This window comes from Mauremys reevesii, linkage group 11 (genome assembly GCF_016161935.1).
Source record: "Mauremys reevesii isolate NIE-2019 linkage group 11, ASM1616193v1, whole genome shotgun sequence".
NCBI classification, from domain to species: Eukaryota; Metazoa; Chordata; order Testudines; family Geoemydidae; genus Mauremys; species Mauremys reevesii.
Genome location: NC_052633.1, coordinates 46,689,878 through 46,708,221, shown reverse-complemented (window position 1 = coordinate 46,708,221; position 18,344 = coordinate 46,689,878). Strand labels below are relative to the sequence as shown.

Genomic DNA, 18,344 nt, shown 5'->3' with positions numbered 1-18,344 from the left:
ATAGATGAAGTAGGCAGAAAAATGGGGAGTGTAAATTACTCCTCCAAAAAGTTCTTAATCTCCATTACCAGCCTATGCATCTGTGTGGAAGGGTATTATTAAGACACCTTTGATACATAAACTTTATTTTGGTTTTGTATAAAAAATGTGTGTAGTTGTGCATTCAGATTGGTTAATGGCATTAAATGTACATTTTGAATAGAGTTTAGCAAGTATATCTTTTGTAACATTTTCAGCCCAGTTCACCCAACTATGAAAATAGCTTGTTCTTCCATGCTACTTAAGAAGGCTTCCATTGTATTTCCATTCCCACTTGGTTATTCTGGGCCAGCAGGCCCTTTGATGGGAAAGCTTCCCTCTCTTCCCCCTACTGCTGGCTCAAGCTTCTTTTAGTCTTCTAATGCTTTACTGACATCGTCTCTGCTTCCATTGAGTTTGACATAATGGAGGTGGAGGCAGGTTTTCATTTTTAGCAGTGAGCTAAATAGGAGAAAAGCCTGGGCGACTTGCCAAAACATAAGCTTTCCTGGAAACAGCCTACCCTTTCAGTATGGAAAGCTTGAGTGGAGCTCTTCCCTGGCTTTATTTTTTAAATCCAAGGGGAATCCTCATTTATAATACAGTATTTCAGAAAGGGCCAAGTTGTTCAGACACAAGAATAAAAATGCAATAACTCTGTCATACAGAAATATGAAGAGGGATGAGGATTACTGAATGCTTTATAAAAGCCTTAGCTTTGACAGTCCATAATTGTTATGCCAAATTGTTGGTATTTCTTTAAATAAGGTCCTATTTTAAAATATGTCACTTACAGATCCCTTTAAATGTAATACTCAAGCCTGGTTTACACCTAAAATGTAGGACAACCTAGCTCCATTTCTCAGGGCTGGGAAGAGTATCACCCCCTGTGCGATGTAGTTGGGTCAACTTAGTTGTGTTGTCTTAATTACCATCTCTAGAGAAACTGATTTACCTTATACACAGCATGAGTTATGAACATCATCTAATATTTTTATCTAAAGCAGAACTAATTATTTTTAAATGTGTTGATTTTATAAACATCACTGAAAATAACAAACTTTATAAGCCCCCAAGATCATGAGTGACTAAGCTAGCATCTTAGTTTGGTAATCAGCACACCTATACATAATCTTAGGGCTTTGTCTGCACAGTGCGTTAGTGCACACCAGCGTGTTGTGTGCAGTACTTCCTGACTACATCAGCATGCACTAGGAAACTTTTACTGTTTGCCAGCAGAGTCCGCACAGACAGTGCGTGACATATTGGTGTACACTCGAATTTACACCCTAGCTGGTGTGCACTAACAGACCGTGTAGACAAGCCCTTTGAGATCGACCTAAGTGCACTTGCTTTGGTAGTTGCGCAGTCCATGGAGGCTCTGTGAGCCTCCTGGGTTACATATTCTGAGGAATCACTTCTCTCTTACCTTCCATTACCCCCACTCTCTTGGATGAGGAGACACAGTGCCAGTTTTAGTCTTACATTGATGCTTACATGATTCCTAATCTCATTTATCCCCTATGGAGGATGGAGAGACTAGGATCTGGAATTGGGAGCAAGGGTGCTCATGTGTAGAAAGGGAACAGTGTATTTGCACGGTTTTATGGTGACCTTTGCATACCATACAAACCTATTCTCTGACTCGGATGCCCCACTCTAGAGCCACTATAAATCTTCTTTTTGGGCATACACACCCCCAGAAGATCCCAAAAATCGTGAGGTTGGGTGGGACAACAAATTCAGACACACACATTTTTGGGCTAACCCTGTTCCTCTTCTCCTTACCCCTTCTTTGTTCTTTTCTAATGATCCTGTCACCCCTCCTTTTTTTTTTTATACTCCATCTTTTATTACTTGAGTTAGACTGGTAGTTTTAGACAAAATCTTTCTCTGGGAAAAATCTTAAGGATTAAAAATGCCTGGGACTACATAACCTTAGTGTGTCTTTAGCTGGTGCCTGAGTTTATAACAGTGTTTCATTTTCTTTCCTGTTTGGTAATTTTTTTTAAACTTAAGCTTTTTTAAATGAAGCAATTATGGCTTGTCATAAACAGATAGTTAAGGGTTAATGTCTCTTTTTACCTGTAAAGGGTTAAGAAACTCAGTAAACCTGGCTGACACCTGACCAGAGGACAAATAGGGGAACAAGATACTTTCAAATCTTGGTGGAGGGAGTTCTTTGTGTTCTTTGTTTTGGGTTCGTTCGCTCTCGGGACTGAGAGGGACAGGACATCAATCCAGGCTCTCCAATTCTTTCTGAATCAGTCTCTCATGTTTCAAACTTGTAAGTAACTAGCCAGGCAAGGCGTGTTAGTCTTATTTTTGTTTTCTCAACCTATAAATGCTTCTTTTGCTGGAAGGATTTTTACCTCTGTTTGCTGTAACTTTGAACCTGAGACTAGAGGGGGTTTCCTCTGAGCTATATAAATCTAAGTACCCTGTAAAGCATTTTCCATCCTGATTTTACAGAGATAATTTTTACCTTTTCTTCCTTTAATTAAAAGCTTTCTTTTTTAAGAACCTGATTGATTTTTCCTTGTTTTAAGATCCACTGGGATTGGGTCTGAACTCACCAGGGATTGGTTAGGGGGGATGGTTAATTTCTCCTTGTTTTAAGATCCAAGGGGTTTGGATCTGTGTTCCCCAGGGAAGGTTTTGGGGGGACAGAAAGTGTGCCAGACACTGATTTCTGGCTGGTGGCAGCGTTACCAGATCTAAGCTAGTAATTAAGCTTAGAAGTGTTCATGCAGGTCCCCACATTTGTACTCTAAAGTTCAAAGTGGGGGAGGAAACCTTGACATGGCTGTTTGCTTTTTCTTACAGTTATTTGTTCTAGATGTTTCAATATAGTTTTGTATTCTTAGATTATGTATTAGATGGAAATGCTGTTGAAGTTAGTTGTAAATTTAGAAACGTCATGTGTCTAAAACATATTGCATGTCCCTGGTTTTCGTCAACTGTTAAATAACACTTGAATAAATATTCTGAAACGTAGATGGGGTTTCAAATAAAATTTTATTTCACTTTGATTATAAAATATATCCTACTTTGTAGTTACATCATGCTTTTCATCAAAAGACATTAGTGTTTTGCCAAATACTAATTTTACAAAATAAGCTTTGAGACACATTTTGAGGCAAGAAAGAAAACAGTGCACAGCAATACTAGAGAACAAGTTAGGAGGAGGCAGGGATCTTGTGTTTGCGTCTGTCTTTGGGGTGCTTGTGTCTCTCTCTGTGGGGCAGACTGCTGAGCCCTGATTAGGGGCGGAGCTAGCGGAGGAGGGGGGGGGGCGGCCGCCCAGCCAGCCAGGCAGGCACACAGCTGGATCGCAGCGCCCCCGGCCCCCACAGCGGCCGGCAGCAGAGAGTTTGAGTGGGAGTGGAGTGGGGAGGTATCTATCTTGTGCGTCTTGTCTTGTGTTGCTTGTGTCTCTCTCTCTCTCTGGGGGGCACTGCTGAGAGCCCTGATTAGGGGCTAGCTAGGCGGAGGAGGGGGCTAGGGCGCCCCCCCAGCCAGCCAGGGCAGCAGCCAGCTGACAGCTGCGGCCCCAGGCCCGGCGCCAACACAGGGGAGTTTTGGAGTGAGTGGTGGTCCATTGAGGAGCCCAGGTTCTGTTTGTTTCGTTCTGTGGTCTGGTCTCTCTCTCCTCTGTCTCTCAGACTGCTGGACCTGATTAGGGGCGGAGCTGGCGGAGAGGGGGAGCTATAGCGGCCGCGGCCAGCCAGCCAGGCAGCGGCACAGCAGCGGCCAGGGCCCGGCCACAGGAGGCGGCTAAGGGGGCGCAGGGAGGGTTAGAGTTGGAGTTTGGAGCTGGGGAGTTCTGGGTGTTTCTGTTGTGCTGTGGTGCTTGTCTGTCTCTCTGGCGGCAGTGTGCCTGATTGGAGCGGAGGGGGCAGAGAGGCGCGCCTATACAGCGGCCGCCCAGCCAGGCCCCAGGCTGGCCAGGCAGCGGCACAGCCAGGGGCAGCACAGCTGGAGAGCGCCAGGAGATTTGAGGGGGAGAGAGGATTGGAGAGGTTTTGGAGAGCCAGTTTTGCGTCTGTCTTTGGGTATCTTGTGTGCGGGCTTTGGGGCAGACTGCTGGGGGCTGGAGCGGGCGGAGCAGGAGGAGGGGCCCTAGGAGGCGGCCAGCTGAGCAGCGGCACAGCTGATCGCAGCGGCAGCACCCAGAGCAACAGCGTGCAGAGGAGGAGCTGTGAGGGGCGGCCAAGAGGGGAGTCGCCAGTGATAGGGAGGTGGGGAGTGTTTTGAGGCTGAGAGGTAGTGCTGTGCTGTGTCTGAGTCCCTGTGAGGGGGGGCCCTGGCGGAGGCGGGGCTGGAGCCAAGGAGGGAGGGGAGGAGGCGGAGGGGGCGGCCGGCAGAGCTGCAGCAGCCAGGAGGCGCAGCGGAAAAGAGCCACAAACCCAGGAGCCTGAGCAGGGGGGGGATCTTGCAGGTTGCGAGTGTGGGGAGGGAGGAGGCAGGTAGCTTGTGTGCTTGTGTGGCTCTTGTGAATGGGCGGGGGAGTGCGGCTCTCTGGGGCCTGCGAGGGTTGCTGAGAGATGCCAAGGGGCGGCTTAGGGGCGAGGAGGGGCCTGCGGCAGGGCCCGGGCCCAGCCAGGCAGCGCGGCTGACAGGGCAGCGGAGAGGGGGGGGCTTGAAGGTGAGGAGAGCTTTGTTGGGGGAGTGGGAGTCTCTCTCTGTGGAGCTAGGGAACTGCAAGGTTTAGGGAGGGCTTGGGGGGGGGGGTGTCTCTCTGAGCGGAAGGAGGGGCTGAGGGCGGGAGAGGCCGGCACAGCGATGTAGAGGAGGGGGGCCAGGAAAGCGAAGCCGGGTCAGCGGTGCACACAGGAAGAGTTTTGGGGATTGGAGGAGCCCAAACCTGATATCTACGTCTGGTTTTTGGGTGGGAGTGTCTCTATGTCAGGGGCTAGAGTGGAGCTCTGAGCCAGGCTGGAAGAAGGTGAGAGGGGGGAGGAGGGTGGGGCCTGCTGCAGGCCGGGCCTGGGAGGAGCGCTAGACGGGGGAGCCGACAGGGAGGCCAGGTGCAGGCAGGCAGGAGTGGGGATTGGGAGTGAGGGAGGAAAACTGGGAGAGGAGGGATCTGGAGGGCTTTTTTGATGTGGAGTTGTGGGAGGAGGGCTTAGAGATGGATGGGAGGCTGGAAATGTGCTGAAGGCGGATGCCTGGCCGGGGAGGCACGCAGCTGATAATAGGTCCGGAGGGATGTTTGAGTGGGGCACACAAAGGAGCCGCAGGTATTTTCCCATTGGAAGCTGTTGGAGAGGTGCAATGATCGTGAAGGAGCCAGGCCTTTGCTGTGGTTGTGAGGGACTGGGTGTTTGGGAGGGAGGTGTGTCTGGGGAGGGCTGTGTTGAGGGGGAGCGGCGGCCCAAGGGCCAGGCCAGACACAGGAGGAATTAGGGCGCCCAAGAGAGCATGGGGGGCGGCTACTCGAAAGTTGAGTGGGAGTTCCCATTGGAGGAGCCAGGTATCTTGTGTTTTGCGTCTGTCTTTGGGGGAGTTTGCTCTGGAAGGGGGGGACTGCTGGAGGGGGTGCTTGTGTTGAGCCTATGAGAGGGGGGGAGCTGCACTGTTGCAGGGAAAACTGCAGGACAGCTGGGGCTTAACATCAGGAGCGGCCAAAGCCAGGGCTAGGAGATGGGCGAGTGGGAGTTCCCATTGGAGGACCAGGTAGGCCGGAGCTTGCAAGTTTTGAGGGGGAGTTCCTTCAGGGAGTCGTTGGTCTGGGTTGCTGAGCTTGAGGGAGGAGCACTGTGTTTTTCGGGGCCTATTGGATGGTTGGCCTTTGATCTAGGGTGCAGCTGAGGCCGGAGGCGTGCTGTATACTAAAGGAGGCTTAGGGCAGGTGTGGCTCAATAAGGGGCGGAGCAGTGTGTAGGCCGGGTGTCTAAGGGGGGATTTTGGGCGTGTTGTCTGCGACTGAATAAGACTTGTGGAGCTGGAAAACTAGGGCGATGAGCCAGGGGGGGTGCGGGACATCCTGTCTTTTGGCAAGTAAGATGAGAGTGATCAGGCAGCGGGGCAGGAAAACGAAAGCGCTTCTGAGAAGGGCTGGAGGAGGGCGAAGGAGCCCGACAAGTAAGTGGGGTTTATATCTTAGGTGGGAGCTAGTGGCTAGTGGAGGTCTGACTTTTGGAGGGATGATCTTGGAGGAATAGCTTTCTTTGGCCTGGGGGAGTCTCGCGGCGGGGCAGCGGACAGCGGCCTTGATGGATCGAGCCCAGCCACCAGAGGGGGCTTGCTGTGTTTTGAGCGGGAGTTCCCATTGGAGAAGAGGGCGAGCATTAGAAGAATGAGTGGAGCTGGCATTGCAGGAGCTCTCTGGGGGGGAGTACTGAGAGCCCTTATTGGCTGTAGTAGGGCAGAGGAGCTGTGTAAGGGAAGCGCGAGTGAAGGCGGAAGCTGGGGATAGCGGCCCAGGATAGAGCCAGGTAGCCAGGATGAGGAGAAAATGGTAGTAGGTGGAGGCGGGAACTTGAACTCCAAGGGGTTTAAAATCGAGGAGGTGAAGGAGGGGTAACAGATCTGGAGCTGGGGCAAGCTGAGGGGGGCAGAGGGAGCTAGAAGGTGAGGGGTGAAAAGAAGGAAGAGCCAGGCAGGGAGCAGAGCGGAGCAGCGGTGATATGAAGGATAGGAGGCGGCTAGGTAAGGGAGCTAAGTGAAGTGCGAGGGGGAGGCCAAGGGGAAAGTTTGGCAGCATCTTGTGTTTTGTGGAAGAAACTCTAGTGAGGAAGTGAAGCCAGTGAGTTGGCAGAGTAGGGAAATTGTAGGTGGAGCTTAGGGGATGAGGATGGCCCAGCCAGGTGATTCAGTCAGGGTGCTTGGAATGCCAGGAGCCGGCCGCCAGGCTAACAGAACCCAGGGTTGTAACAGGAGTCGTATGAGAAGGAAAGAGGACTGATAGGTGGAGGGGGAAGTGCGAGTTTGTCTCTCCTTAAGGGGATCAGCCAGTGGGTCTGATAAAGGCATTGCCGTGGTATTATGGGGAGGACGAGGAAGGTAGCCAGGAAGCGAAGCTGTGAGGTGCAGCTGCAGGAGCGGGATCTTGACTAATGACTGAGCTAGGAAACTGGGTTAGAATTTCCCATTGAAGAGAAGGATGGGATCCTGATTTCTAAGGCGAGGAAGGGAAATTGTGAATCTGTGCAGGTTGGTTGGACTAATTAAAAGAGAGAGGGGAGGAGCTTTGAAGGAGTTCCAATAGGAGCAGTAAGAGGCAGGGATTAGGCAGGGGCTTGGGGAGGATAGGCGAGAAGAGGTTATCAGGAAGCAGTAGAGGGAGTTTACTGGGGCCAGGAGGGGGGCCAGTGAGGGCAAATTGCATCTAGGGAAGAGGATAATGGAGGGGGAGAGGAGGAGAAGAACAGAGCCTTGTAAGAGGAGAGTGGGTCGCAGGAGGAAACAAGAGGAGTCAGGTCCTGAGGAAAGAAAGACTCAGGATTGGTAAATAAGGGGCTGGAGGCCAGTTAGAAGGAGGGAGACGTAAAGTGGGGAGGGGAAGGATAGGAGGAAGGAGGTAGGGTCAGGCTGTACAGCTGGAGAATGAGAGGAGGAGCTGTTGAAAGTGGGGCGCAAGCAAGTGGAGTTGGGGCCAGAGGCGCGAGAAGGGAGGACATACTAAGAATTAGGAGGACCTGAAGATGGGGGAGGGGTGAGAACAAGATTGTGGAGGAATAGGAAGGGGCCAAGGTCTCCAGGAGAAAGAGGATGAAGCTAAGGGGAGGAGGATAATAAGCCAGGGAGAGGATGTAATGACACAGGTGGATTCTGCGAGGAAATGTCAATGAGACTGCTGTGGCTATGAAGTGAAGAATATCATATCTAGCTAAAAATTTAGGGAGAATCCAGGAAAATTGACTGTAATTACTAGAGGTGGAATTTAACCAAAGATGCTGAAGTTTAATACCTCTGCTTTTTCAAGTATTGTTATGAGATCTGTAATAACAATTAGTGATCAGGAGTTGACTTTGCTAGTATTGTCTAAATGACAGCCCCTGCAGCAGTACAGTGCACACTAGCACCATACTGGGCACTGATTCATTATTGATTGGACCATTCAGCACAATAAGAGCTACCCCTTTCTCTGTCACCACATCCAGAAACACTAGTATGTTCTTTGGTGCATGGAAGAAGCCCAGTCTGGTTCTACCATGCTTTTTTTATGACACCTGATAGGGTCACAACACACAGTGCAGTGGCATAGGAACCAGCAAACAGGAGTTTGAGTGGAAATCTGTTGGAGGAGAAGAAAGGCAGTGAGAATTTAGGAGGGAAGGCTATGACAGCTACAGAGACAGTAGTGATGGTGACCCGAGGAATGGAAGAGACCATGAAGATGACCAGATGTAGAAGGTGTGTGATGTACATTCAGGAGAGGGTACTTGAAAAGTGTGTCATTTGTATGAATTGCCCCCTGATTGATCTGGTGGAAGAGAAGATCGGAGGTTTGGAGATACAGCTAAAAATTATGGTTGAGTTTCAAAGGGGATTTGAGCAGATGATGGAGGGAAGGAGAGAGGTGACTAAAGGGAAACCTCAAGACTTGCAGATGAATGATGGACCAGAGAATTGTGAGGGTACACTGCTGGATGAAGAAAGTGGCCAGTGGAAGGGTGTAAATTCCAGACTAAGAGAGAGGAAAAAGCGAAGGAGAAATAGAACTGAGTAACAGGTTCACTGAGTTGGAAAATGAAGGGGAGAGGCAGGCAGAAGCCAAAGATGGGAAGGCAGATAAGATGAGAAGTCCTACAAGAAGAGGGAAAGAGACAATAGAAATAGCCAGAGTTTGGAGCCACAGGAGGATAGAGGATGACTTGCAGAAGGTTGCAAGTGAGAACAAAAGACCAGAAAAAATAGAAGAGGGAAGACTGGAGAATCTCACCAACACCAGAAAGAGGCAGATCTATGTGACTGGGGAATTCCCTACTAAGAAGAACAGACAGGACTGTCACCAGAGCTAATTTGGAGAAGAGAAGTGGTGCTCTCTGTCGGGAGAGATGTGGGATGTGGACCTGAGGCTGAAGAGAATCCTAATGGGAATAGGAAAGAATCCATGGATTGTCCTTCATGTCGAACAAATGATACTGCTAGGTTCTCATTGAAATGCATCAAGGAAGACTACAGCAGAAGAGGCTTGAAGAAATGGAGGCTTAGTGATCTTCAGTGGGAACCTGTCCCTCAAGGAGGAGACAAATGTAAGACAAATTTATGATGATCAACAGATGGGTTAGGCAGTGGTGTTATAAGGAGGGTTTGGGGATGTTCAGCCACTGGGAGGCATTTATGGATAGAGAATTGTTATCATGGGATGGACTCCAGCTGAGTAGAGAGGAAAATAGACTTCTGGGATGGAGGTTGTTGCAGCTAATTAAAAGAGCTTTTAATGAGGAATTCAGGGAAGACAGTTGGGAGATGCTTATGTAATTTGCATGCCTGACTCTAATATTGAGTGGGAGGAAAATCAAGAAGGAGAGGATACAGCAATGGAGAAAAGAGCAGCAGAAGGTCAGAAAATGCATCCGAAGAAGTGGGTATTCACCCACGAAAGCTCATGCTGCAAAACGTCTGTTAGTCTATAAGGTGCCACAGGATTCTTTGTTGCTTTTACAGAAAATGGGCAGTGAGAGGAAAGATACTGTCAGTGGTACTGGCACTAACAGTCAGGGGATACTGGCAGTAAAATGACTGTACATAATTGAGCGAAGAATCTTGGTGAAGCCAAGTAGAAACAACTAAGATGTCATCTGTACACCAGTGCAAGGAGCCTGAATAATAAAATGGAGGAAGTAGAACTACTGGTGCAGGAAGTGAAATTATATATATTATAGGATAACAAAACATGGTGGAGTAGTAGTCATGCCTGGAATGCAGGTATTGAAGGATATGTGCTGTTCAGGAAAGACAGAAATAAAAGGTAAATGTGGTAGAGTAACACTGTATATAAATGATGAGGTAGACTGTAAAGAAATTAGAAGTGATGGAATGGATAAAATGGAATCACTTTGGGAAAGAAAGGTAACAGATGCTCCACTGGGATATTGTTTGGGATCTGCGACAGAAGCCTGGGATCCAATTTGAATATGTATGAGACCTCTTTAATATTTTTAATTAAATAAATACTTCTGGAAATTGTGTGATTATGGGATGTAGGTTGAAGGACAAGTGCTACTAATAATAGTAGGGCCCAGATATTCCTGGATGTGAGAGCTGGCACATTTTTTTAATCAAACAGTCACCAAACCAACAAGAGGTGATTGATGCCCCATTAGACTTAGTATTGGTAAGTAGCAAGAATCTAATAGAAGAAGTGGTTGTAGAGGACAATATTGGCTTGAGTGACCATGAAGTTAATTCAGTTTAAACTAAATGGAAGGATAAAATAAAAATAGGTTTGCAGCTAGGGTCCTTGATTTCAAAAGGACAGATTTTATAAAAATTAATGGAATTAGTTATGGAAGTGGACTGAATTGAGGAACTCAAGGATCTGAATGTGTAGGAGGCTTGGAATTACTTTGTCAAAGTTACAGAAACTATCTGAAGCCTGCATCCCAAGCAACTGGAAAAAATTCATAGGGAAGGGTTGCAGACCAAACTGGATGAACAAGCATCTCAGAGAGGTTAAGAGAAAGCAGAAAGTCTACAAGGGCTGGAAGATGGCATGTATCAGCAAGGAAAGCCACTTCTTGGAGGTCAGAAATCATAGGTAAAAAGTGAGAACTGTCAAACACCAAGCAGAGTTGGACCTTGCAAAGGAAATTACAGTCAACAGTGACAGATTCTTTAGCCATATAAATAGAAAACAAGGAAAGAAGAAGTGGGACAACTAAGCACTGAGGGTGGGGTTGAGATTAAAGTTAATCTAGGTATGGTCCAGCCTGGACCCAGGCCCATCGTGTCCCGTCCCAACCCCAGGCGTGGCCTGGGCCCGGATCCAGCACGGCCAGGGCAACCTTTTCCCACCCTTAACCCAGCCCCGGACAGGACCTGCTGAGGCCAGGGAAGAGGCTCATATCCTGCAGTCTCAGCTTCAGAGCTGTCACAGCGGGCAGAGGCACCTCTTCCCCCCAAGCCCAGGTGCTGCTGCAGGGACAGAGAGCTGTGGGGAGTCCTCTCTCCCCACGTTAGCCCCAGAGCATCCTCTGCACTCCAAACCCCTCATTCCCAGCCCCACCCCAGAGCCCTCACCTCCACCCGGAGCCCCCTCACCTCTGTACCCAACCCTTTGGCCCAGCCCTGAGCCCCGGCCCCACCCCAGAGCCCGGACCCCCACCCGGAGCTCTCACACCCCTGCACCCCAACATTCTGCCCCAGCCCTGAGCCCCTCATCCCCGGTACAAGCTGGGGAATGTGTCAGCTGGAAGAGACCGACAAGGAGAAAAACCTTGGTTAGTCACATAGAATCCTAGAACTATGGGGTTAAACGGGACCGCAAGGATCATCTCGTCTAACCCCCTGTCAAGTTGCAGAATTTGTCACAGGATGATCATGAGTCGCTAATGTGATGTGACTGTGCAAAAGGCTAATGTAATCCTAGGACACATCAGGTGAGATATTTCCAGTAGAAAAGAGGGGAAATATTACCATTATGCAAGACACTGGTGAGATCTTATTATGTGCAGTTCCGATCTCCCATGTTTAAGAGAGATGAATTCAAACTGGAGCAAGTGCAGAGAAGGGCGACTAGAATGATCAGAGAAATGGCGAATCTACCTTACGAAAGGGGTGTGGGCTGTGGGAGGCAGTTTGGGTGTAGGAGTGGGCTCCAGACTGGGGCAGAGTGTTTGGGTGTGGGAGGGGGCATGGGGTGCTGGTTCCGGGAGGGGGCTCAGAGCTGGGGCAGAGGGTTGGGGTGCAGGAGGGAGTATGGGGTGCTGGTTCCGGGAGGGGGCTCAGAGCTGGGGCAGAGGGATGGGGTGCTGTCTCTGGGAGGGGGCTCAAGGCTGGGGGTTGGGATGCATTCTCCAGCTGAACAGCACTTACCTCGGGCAGCTCCCGGTTGACGGCGCAGCGGGGCTAAGGCAGGCTCCCTGCCTGCTCCGGCCCCATGCCGCTCCCAGAAGTGGCCAGCACGCTCTGGTGGTTCGGGGAGGGCAGGGGGACGTGACTCCCGCATGCTGCTCCTGCCTGCAATCACTGCCTCCGCATCTCCCATTGGCCGCAGTTCCCTGTTCCTGGCCAATGGGAGCTGCAGGGGTGGTGCTTGAATGCAGGAGCAGTGCAGTGACAGACTTTTAGGAGCTGGAGATCACGATCAACTGGTTGGTGACCACTGGTCTAGGGTATACTTTCATGCCATAAAAGTCTATTTTGTATGGGAAATTATTTGTTGTTGCTTTCCTGTTTTGCATTAAAAAACAACACAAAATTATAATTGATCCCTGGTGTTAACTGCATTCTGTACAGATTGAAATGCTTCTGAAATTGGTAAACCAATAATTTCGGGGTGTTTTAATCTAAATTTCATTTACGGATACATCAACATTCTTTGCACCAGGATTTTTAAAAGATAATTAGGGAAATATTCCTTCAGATATCTTGAGTTGAGATCCTTCATTGTTACTTCATAATAAGCATATTGAAATAGCAGCTGTTTTTTTCATACTTGTAGTGAATTGTCAGGCAGCTTGTTTACTGAACAAAAACTGATTAGAAAAGGAAGTGGGTAGTGCAGTTTGCTATTGTATGTTTGTAGACAGCGAAGTTATAATCTGTGGAATTGTTACAAAGCTAGCCATGGGAAAGATATATTCCAAACTTTAAAGTTTGGAATATATCAAAACCACTGTATTAAACATTTCCTCTTCTGTGAATGGGGGCAGATTATATTATTACTGTATGGATTTTTTGTTTTTGTTGTTGTCACTCATTCTGTAATTTCTGATGAGCAGAGGAGCCTTAGGATAGGATAGATCAGGGGTGGGCAAACTATGGACCAGGGGCCGCATCTGCCCCTTCAGATGTTTTAATCTGGCCCTCAAGCTCCTGCCAGGGAGTGGGGTCCAGGGCTTGCCCCACTCCACATGTGCTGTGGCTCCATGTGGGTCCCGGAAACAGCAGCATGTCCCCCCTCCAGGAGCTAGAGCATTATTATTCTAAATTTCCTCTAACTCTAACGTAAGGATTGTCCTTTTTCACTTTATGATTTCACACGTACTTCAGTATGACATATTCTGTGTTGTTAGCCTGTGAAAGAGCTATGCTAAATCCCCAGCATGCTGTTTTATGTGTGCTTTGCTATAGATTGCAGCATGCCTAGGAAAGTTGTGTATATACATAAATTCACACGGTATTCACAAAAACTTATTATTTTGCAAACAAACTTATTGAAACAGCTTGTATGGGGGAGGAACTGTCTGAATATTCTGGCACACTTAGCTAGGTCAACATTTTAGCTTCCAAGCTTGGATCGACAGAAAGCAGGTCAAGAATGTGTCCTGTCCTAAAGTTTCACTGTTATTCAGAAAGTACAGAATGGTGGCTTTAGTAGAACTGTCCCAGCCTACTCTGGAGTTGAATTGACCCTTTTGTAAAAAGTATATTTTTGGAAAAGTGACTTATCAAGAATATATTGAAATTCTTGATTCTTATTTCAAAAATGCTTTCTTGGTTTATGTTTTTCCATTAGATTTTATTAGTTAATCAAAAAATTCTTGTAGTTTGTTATATTATTAAATTTAATATTCAAAGGAATTTGAGATTTATTCTTTAAAGAGTAGTTCCCTCATTGAAAAGAACTGGATAAATTATCTCCCACAAATTACGTGGATTTACAGTAGCTTCCAAACTGCCTTTTCATTATCTGTTTTATCAGACTTTCTGTTTTCCTGTAGTCATAGAGTTTAAGGCCAGAAGAGACCACCCGATCATCTAGTCTGACTTCCTGTGTCTCACAGGCCGCCAACACCATTCAGCACTGCACTCTAAACCCAGCCACCAAAATTAGACCAAAGTATTACAGCCCCCCATAAGAGGGATTGAGCAATTTGTTTTCATTGACAAGGAGCATTCTTCTAATTTAACAGAATACATTGTGTGGAATTTTCTTGGATGTTACCTGTGTAAACTAAAATGCCATTTGAATAGTAAATGTATCATGCCACTGAAGTGCCATTGTAGTACTTCGTCCTCCCTAAGTTTTTAGGATTTTTGTTTCTTCAGCAACCATAACAAGTTCATCTGAAAATGATGATCGCAGCGGATCCAGTTTGGAGTGGAGTAAGGATGGGAGTCTCAGGGCTGGTGTACATCAAGGAATTATTCACGATCGAAGGGCAGATAATTGTTCACCGGTTGCAGAAGAGGAGACAGTTGGGTCTGCAGAGAGTTTGTCTAAAGAGGAAGTGTGCACTGGAGATGGGCCTGTTCCCTATACACCAAATTCTAGCTCTTTAATAATGCCTCGTCCCAACTCTGTGGCAGGTAAGGAAGAACTGAACTAGAGGAGGAAGAATTTTTTTGTGATCTAATTGTACAAAATGAGGTTTTGTATTCAAGTTACAACATTGATAGTAAGATATTTCTTTGTAGGAAAAAGGCATTGACTGCAGTGAATTGAATACATGCTTATTACTTTAAATTGTTTTCAAGTCTGAACATCGATGTTATTGTTGAGACACTTATAGTATATAGTGTCATCCATAGGAATATGTTTTTCTTATACTCTGTGGGGTTTTTAATCCGAATATGTGCTCATTTACTGGGTTTTCTAAATGTAGCATTACTATTTTAAATTGTTTCTGATGAGGGAGGCTTACTTCAGTGTTGTTTTTTACTACTCCCGTCTGTTAGCAATGCACAGTCAATACAGCTCTGGAAGAGGTGAGGTAGATTAAGTTATGGTTCGAGCATTGTTGATAGAATTAACTAAATTCCAGTTGCAGTGCCATATTTTCCCCTCACTTATACCTGTGCAAGCCCATTGACAACTTAGTGTGATACAAACTTTCCAGAAGTGGCAAGTGAAACAAATATAATGACAGTAAACTCAATTAAAACAAATGAAAACTAAAGTTTATAAAATCCAGAAAATGTCGACTGAAGGAGCCCCCCCTAACATAACCAGGCTTTGCCAGGAGTTAATGATTTCTGGAGGGGAAAAATATTATGCTTGACTTGGAGCTGAATATAGTCAGCATTCCACAGTAAAATAAAAAAGGGAGCTGTAGTTTGAGATGTGAAATAAAAAATTGCTGACTGATATTAGGGGTCATAGTTTAAAGTTTTAACTCTGACATTTTCTGAGCCTTTTTCTCTAGGGAAACATTTTTTGTGGTGAGTGGGAAGTTACTTCTGTTACCACTGGGATTTCCAGTTGCACTGCTCTGATGCAGAATATATTAGCGGTGCTGGTGTGAGCTTAAAGGTATAGCAGGACCACCACTCTATTGCTCAGTAATTTACAGTGATAACCTGTGATAAGAGTATCATGTTTTGCTGTGTTTTTAAATTTGAAGCAGCAAATAAGTGGGGCCCTACTGGAAAAACACTGGGATACATTCTTCAATTGATTTTTAAAGGAAGTGTAATGTGGCCCTATTCCAGAAAGGATGTCCAACAAACTGCAATAAGTTGGAACTGACATTGAAAAATACGCTAGTATACGGCATAGTGAACATTATCAAGAACTCAGGATTTGTCAGCAAGGTACTGGATGGGAGGTTTTTTTGTCTTTTAGGATTATATTTTGCTTATTTATTATAACTAGATTGAATGATTCAGTTGTATTGAGAAATTCAGTAACTCATTTGAAGCCCACAGAAAGCACAGTCTTGATGTGTATAGTCTGACTGAGCATTTAAAATGCCTTGAAAATCATTAGTACATTAATTTTAAACAGTGAAAGCACCACTGTTAAGTGAAGGATTACATTACTTCTGAATGGTATATTGTGAAGGGTCTTTCTGTTAAAGTCTATGGAGGGAGAGAGTTAAGTTTTTCCAGTAGACTGCTGTGATTACAGAGCATAACTTTCCAGTTTTCTGCTATACTTGCTCATTAGCTTCATCCTATTCACTCAGTTAGACCTCCTGTGGAATGAAAATTTTAGTCTTAGACTGTGCAGTGGCAAAGAACCCTAATAAATTTGCATGAATTTTCCATTATCCAAAGACGAGTGAAAAAGAGCAGATTGATGCAGCAGACTCTTTTGGTACTGGATCCAGTACCGAAAACTGCACTGAGTGAGCAAGTGTCGAACTGCCATCAGCACCAAGGTGTCCATTGATACCAAGAAAAGCCCCAGCACCATGGGAACCATACCCATCAGCATCACCTATAGAGGAGATATACTCCTCGTCACCATCCTTGGGGCATAGCACATCACCAGCATCCCAAGTCTTGAGGAAACATTCCCCTCTTTTAGAAAAAGAAGATATCCCTCTCCCATAGCATTATTGGCAAGACCACAGAATACCAGAAGGAGTGGGATCCACAGGCACAAACCTATCAGTGTCCAGTGTTTCCCCCTAAAAACATCCTCTCCTTATCATTGGACAAGGCAATTGCCTCAGCACCAATCCTGACTCTGGATGATTTCAGGGTATTCCAAGAATTCCTGCAGTGGATTGCAGACACACTGGAAATTGAGACTGTTCAGATTTAACTCACAAATGATTGGAAGTTCTTTGGTCTGAATCTTGCCAGAGCCCCTCTCCCTATCAATGAAGGATTACGAGTTCCAGCCAGAGTTTTGTGGCCACATACCACCACTGGCGAAATGTATTGAGAAGAGGTCAGATGCCACCTTCCAGGTTCAAATACATTTACTTGCACTCCAACTCCAGATCTCTAGTAATCTCGGCCATCCAAGAGAAATCACACTCTGGCAAGAATGCACGAAAGGAGGACGATCCAAAATGACAGTTTGGGAGAAAGTCTTACTGCTCTGCCTATCTCCTGCTGTGAGTGGCTAACTACCAAGCTCTGCTAGCCAAATATGATTTTCTACATGGGACAGAGTGATGCCATTTGTCAACAAGCTCCCTTATGAGACTGGAGAAGACCCTAAGGACATTGTAAAAGGAGGACACTAGTGGCAAAGATGTGCCTACAATGGATACAGCTGATACTGTGGCTAGGTCCATGGTCACCACTGGCTCTTGGCTTGGGCATTCCTCGCCAAGTGCAAGCCACAATCAAAGGTTTGCCATTTGAGGGATCAAAACTATTTACTAAGAAAACAGAAAGTGCCTTCCACTCTCAAGAACTTTAAGGCAACCTGTAGTCCCTGGGAAACTACAGATCTCTATTGTACTGCAAAATGTATTGCCCTCAACAGCAACATCAGCAGAGACAGCGGATACCTTCATACCACAGGCAGCTGGATTGTCAGTCAAAAAAGGAGATGAGATATGATAGAGGATGTCAATCCTCTTCAACTCCAGCCATGTGTAAAGTTCTATCCACATAGCAGCAAATTTGATAGGTCAGTCAATAGCTGTATCAAAATCAGTCATATGAGCACCTGTAGTAGAAGCTGCCTTGCCTCATTCCTCCAGACATGGTCGACCATCTCCACTGACAAATTCTCACTATACGTCACTTCCCTTCCACATCCCTCTTGAGGGACTCTTCTGACAGGAGAAGAGTTTACCAATATTGGGTTCTTCCGTTTGGACTCTCCACGGCACTGAGAATATTCACCGCTAACCTTTAAACGCCTACCCACCTTCATCAGATATAGCTTGGAGTCACCTACTGTGGAATACACATGAGAAGAAGAAGAAAGGATAGTTACCTGTTCCGTAACTGGCGTTCTTCGAGATGTGTTGCTCAGATGTTTTCCACATCCTGCCCTCCTTCCCCTCTGTCGGAGTTGTCTGGCAAGAAGGAACTGAGGGTGAGGGGAGTGCGCAGCTCCCCTTATAGCGTGACATCTCGAAGAACGCCAGTTACGGAACAGGTAACTGTCCTTTCTGAAACAGTCAGGACTGGCACCTGGTGCAATACCAGCATACCATCCACCATTTCAGTCATGTTCTGTTTTCTCTCCTCTCACAATGTTGAGATGCACAGGTGACCTCATCGGCCTGATTCAGAAATGTGCCAGTTTCAGAAAGTTGTAAGGCAGCCATGTGGAGTAAAGCAGCCACCCTTCATTAACGTTACGGACTTGACCTGGCAGCCAGGACAGATGCAAAGTTTGGAAGAGCAGTACATACCCACCATCCAGACTGATTGCAAGTCACGGACAGTGGAATCCACATTGAAACCTACTCAAAGAAGAAAATAAGGTTATTTAACCTGCAGTATTTGTAGTTCTTTGAGATGTGATAGTTGGTGCATATCCCACAACCTGCCCTCCATTCCTGTTTTTGCAG

At 46.6% G+C, this 18,344-nt stretch overlaps 1 protein-coding gene across 10 annotated transcripts in view; it reads left to right on the top strand.

Moving 5' to 3' along the window:
- TANC1 (tetratricopeptide repeat, ankyrin repeat and coiled-coil containing 1) overlaps nucleotides 1-18,344 on the top strand; it is a 198,448-nt gene that overhangs the window by 107,923 nt on the left and 72,181 nt on the right. For all 10 annotated transcript variants that reach the window (XM_039494557.1, XM_039494549.1, XM_039494552.1 and 7 more), the window contains one exon: nucleotides 14,185-14,445. In XM_039494557.1, coding sequence (XP_039350491.1) covers nucleotides 14,185-14,445 — 261 coding nt within the window. The remainder of the gene's footprint in view (nucleotides 1-14,184; nucleotides 14,446-18,344) is intronic.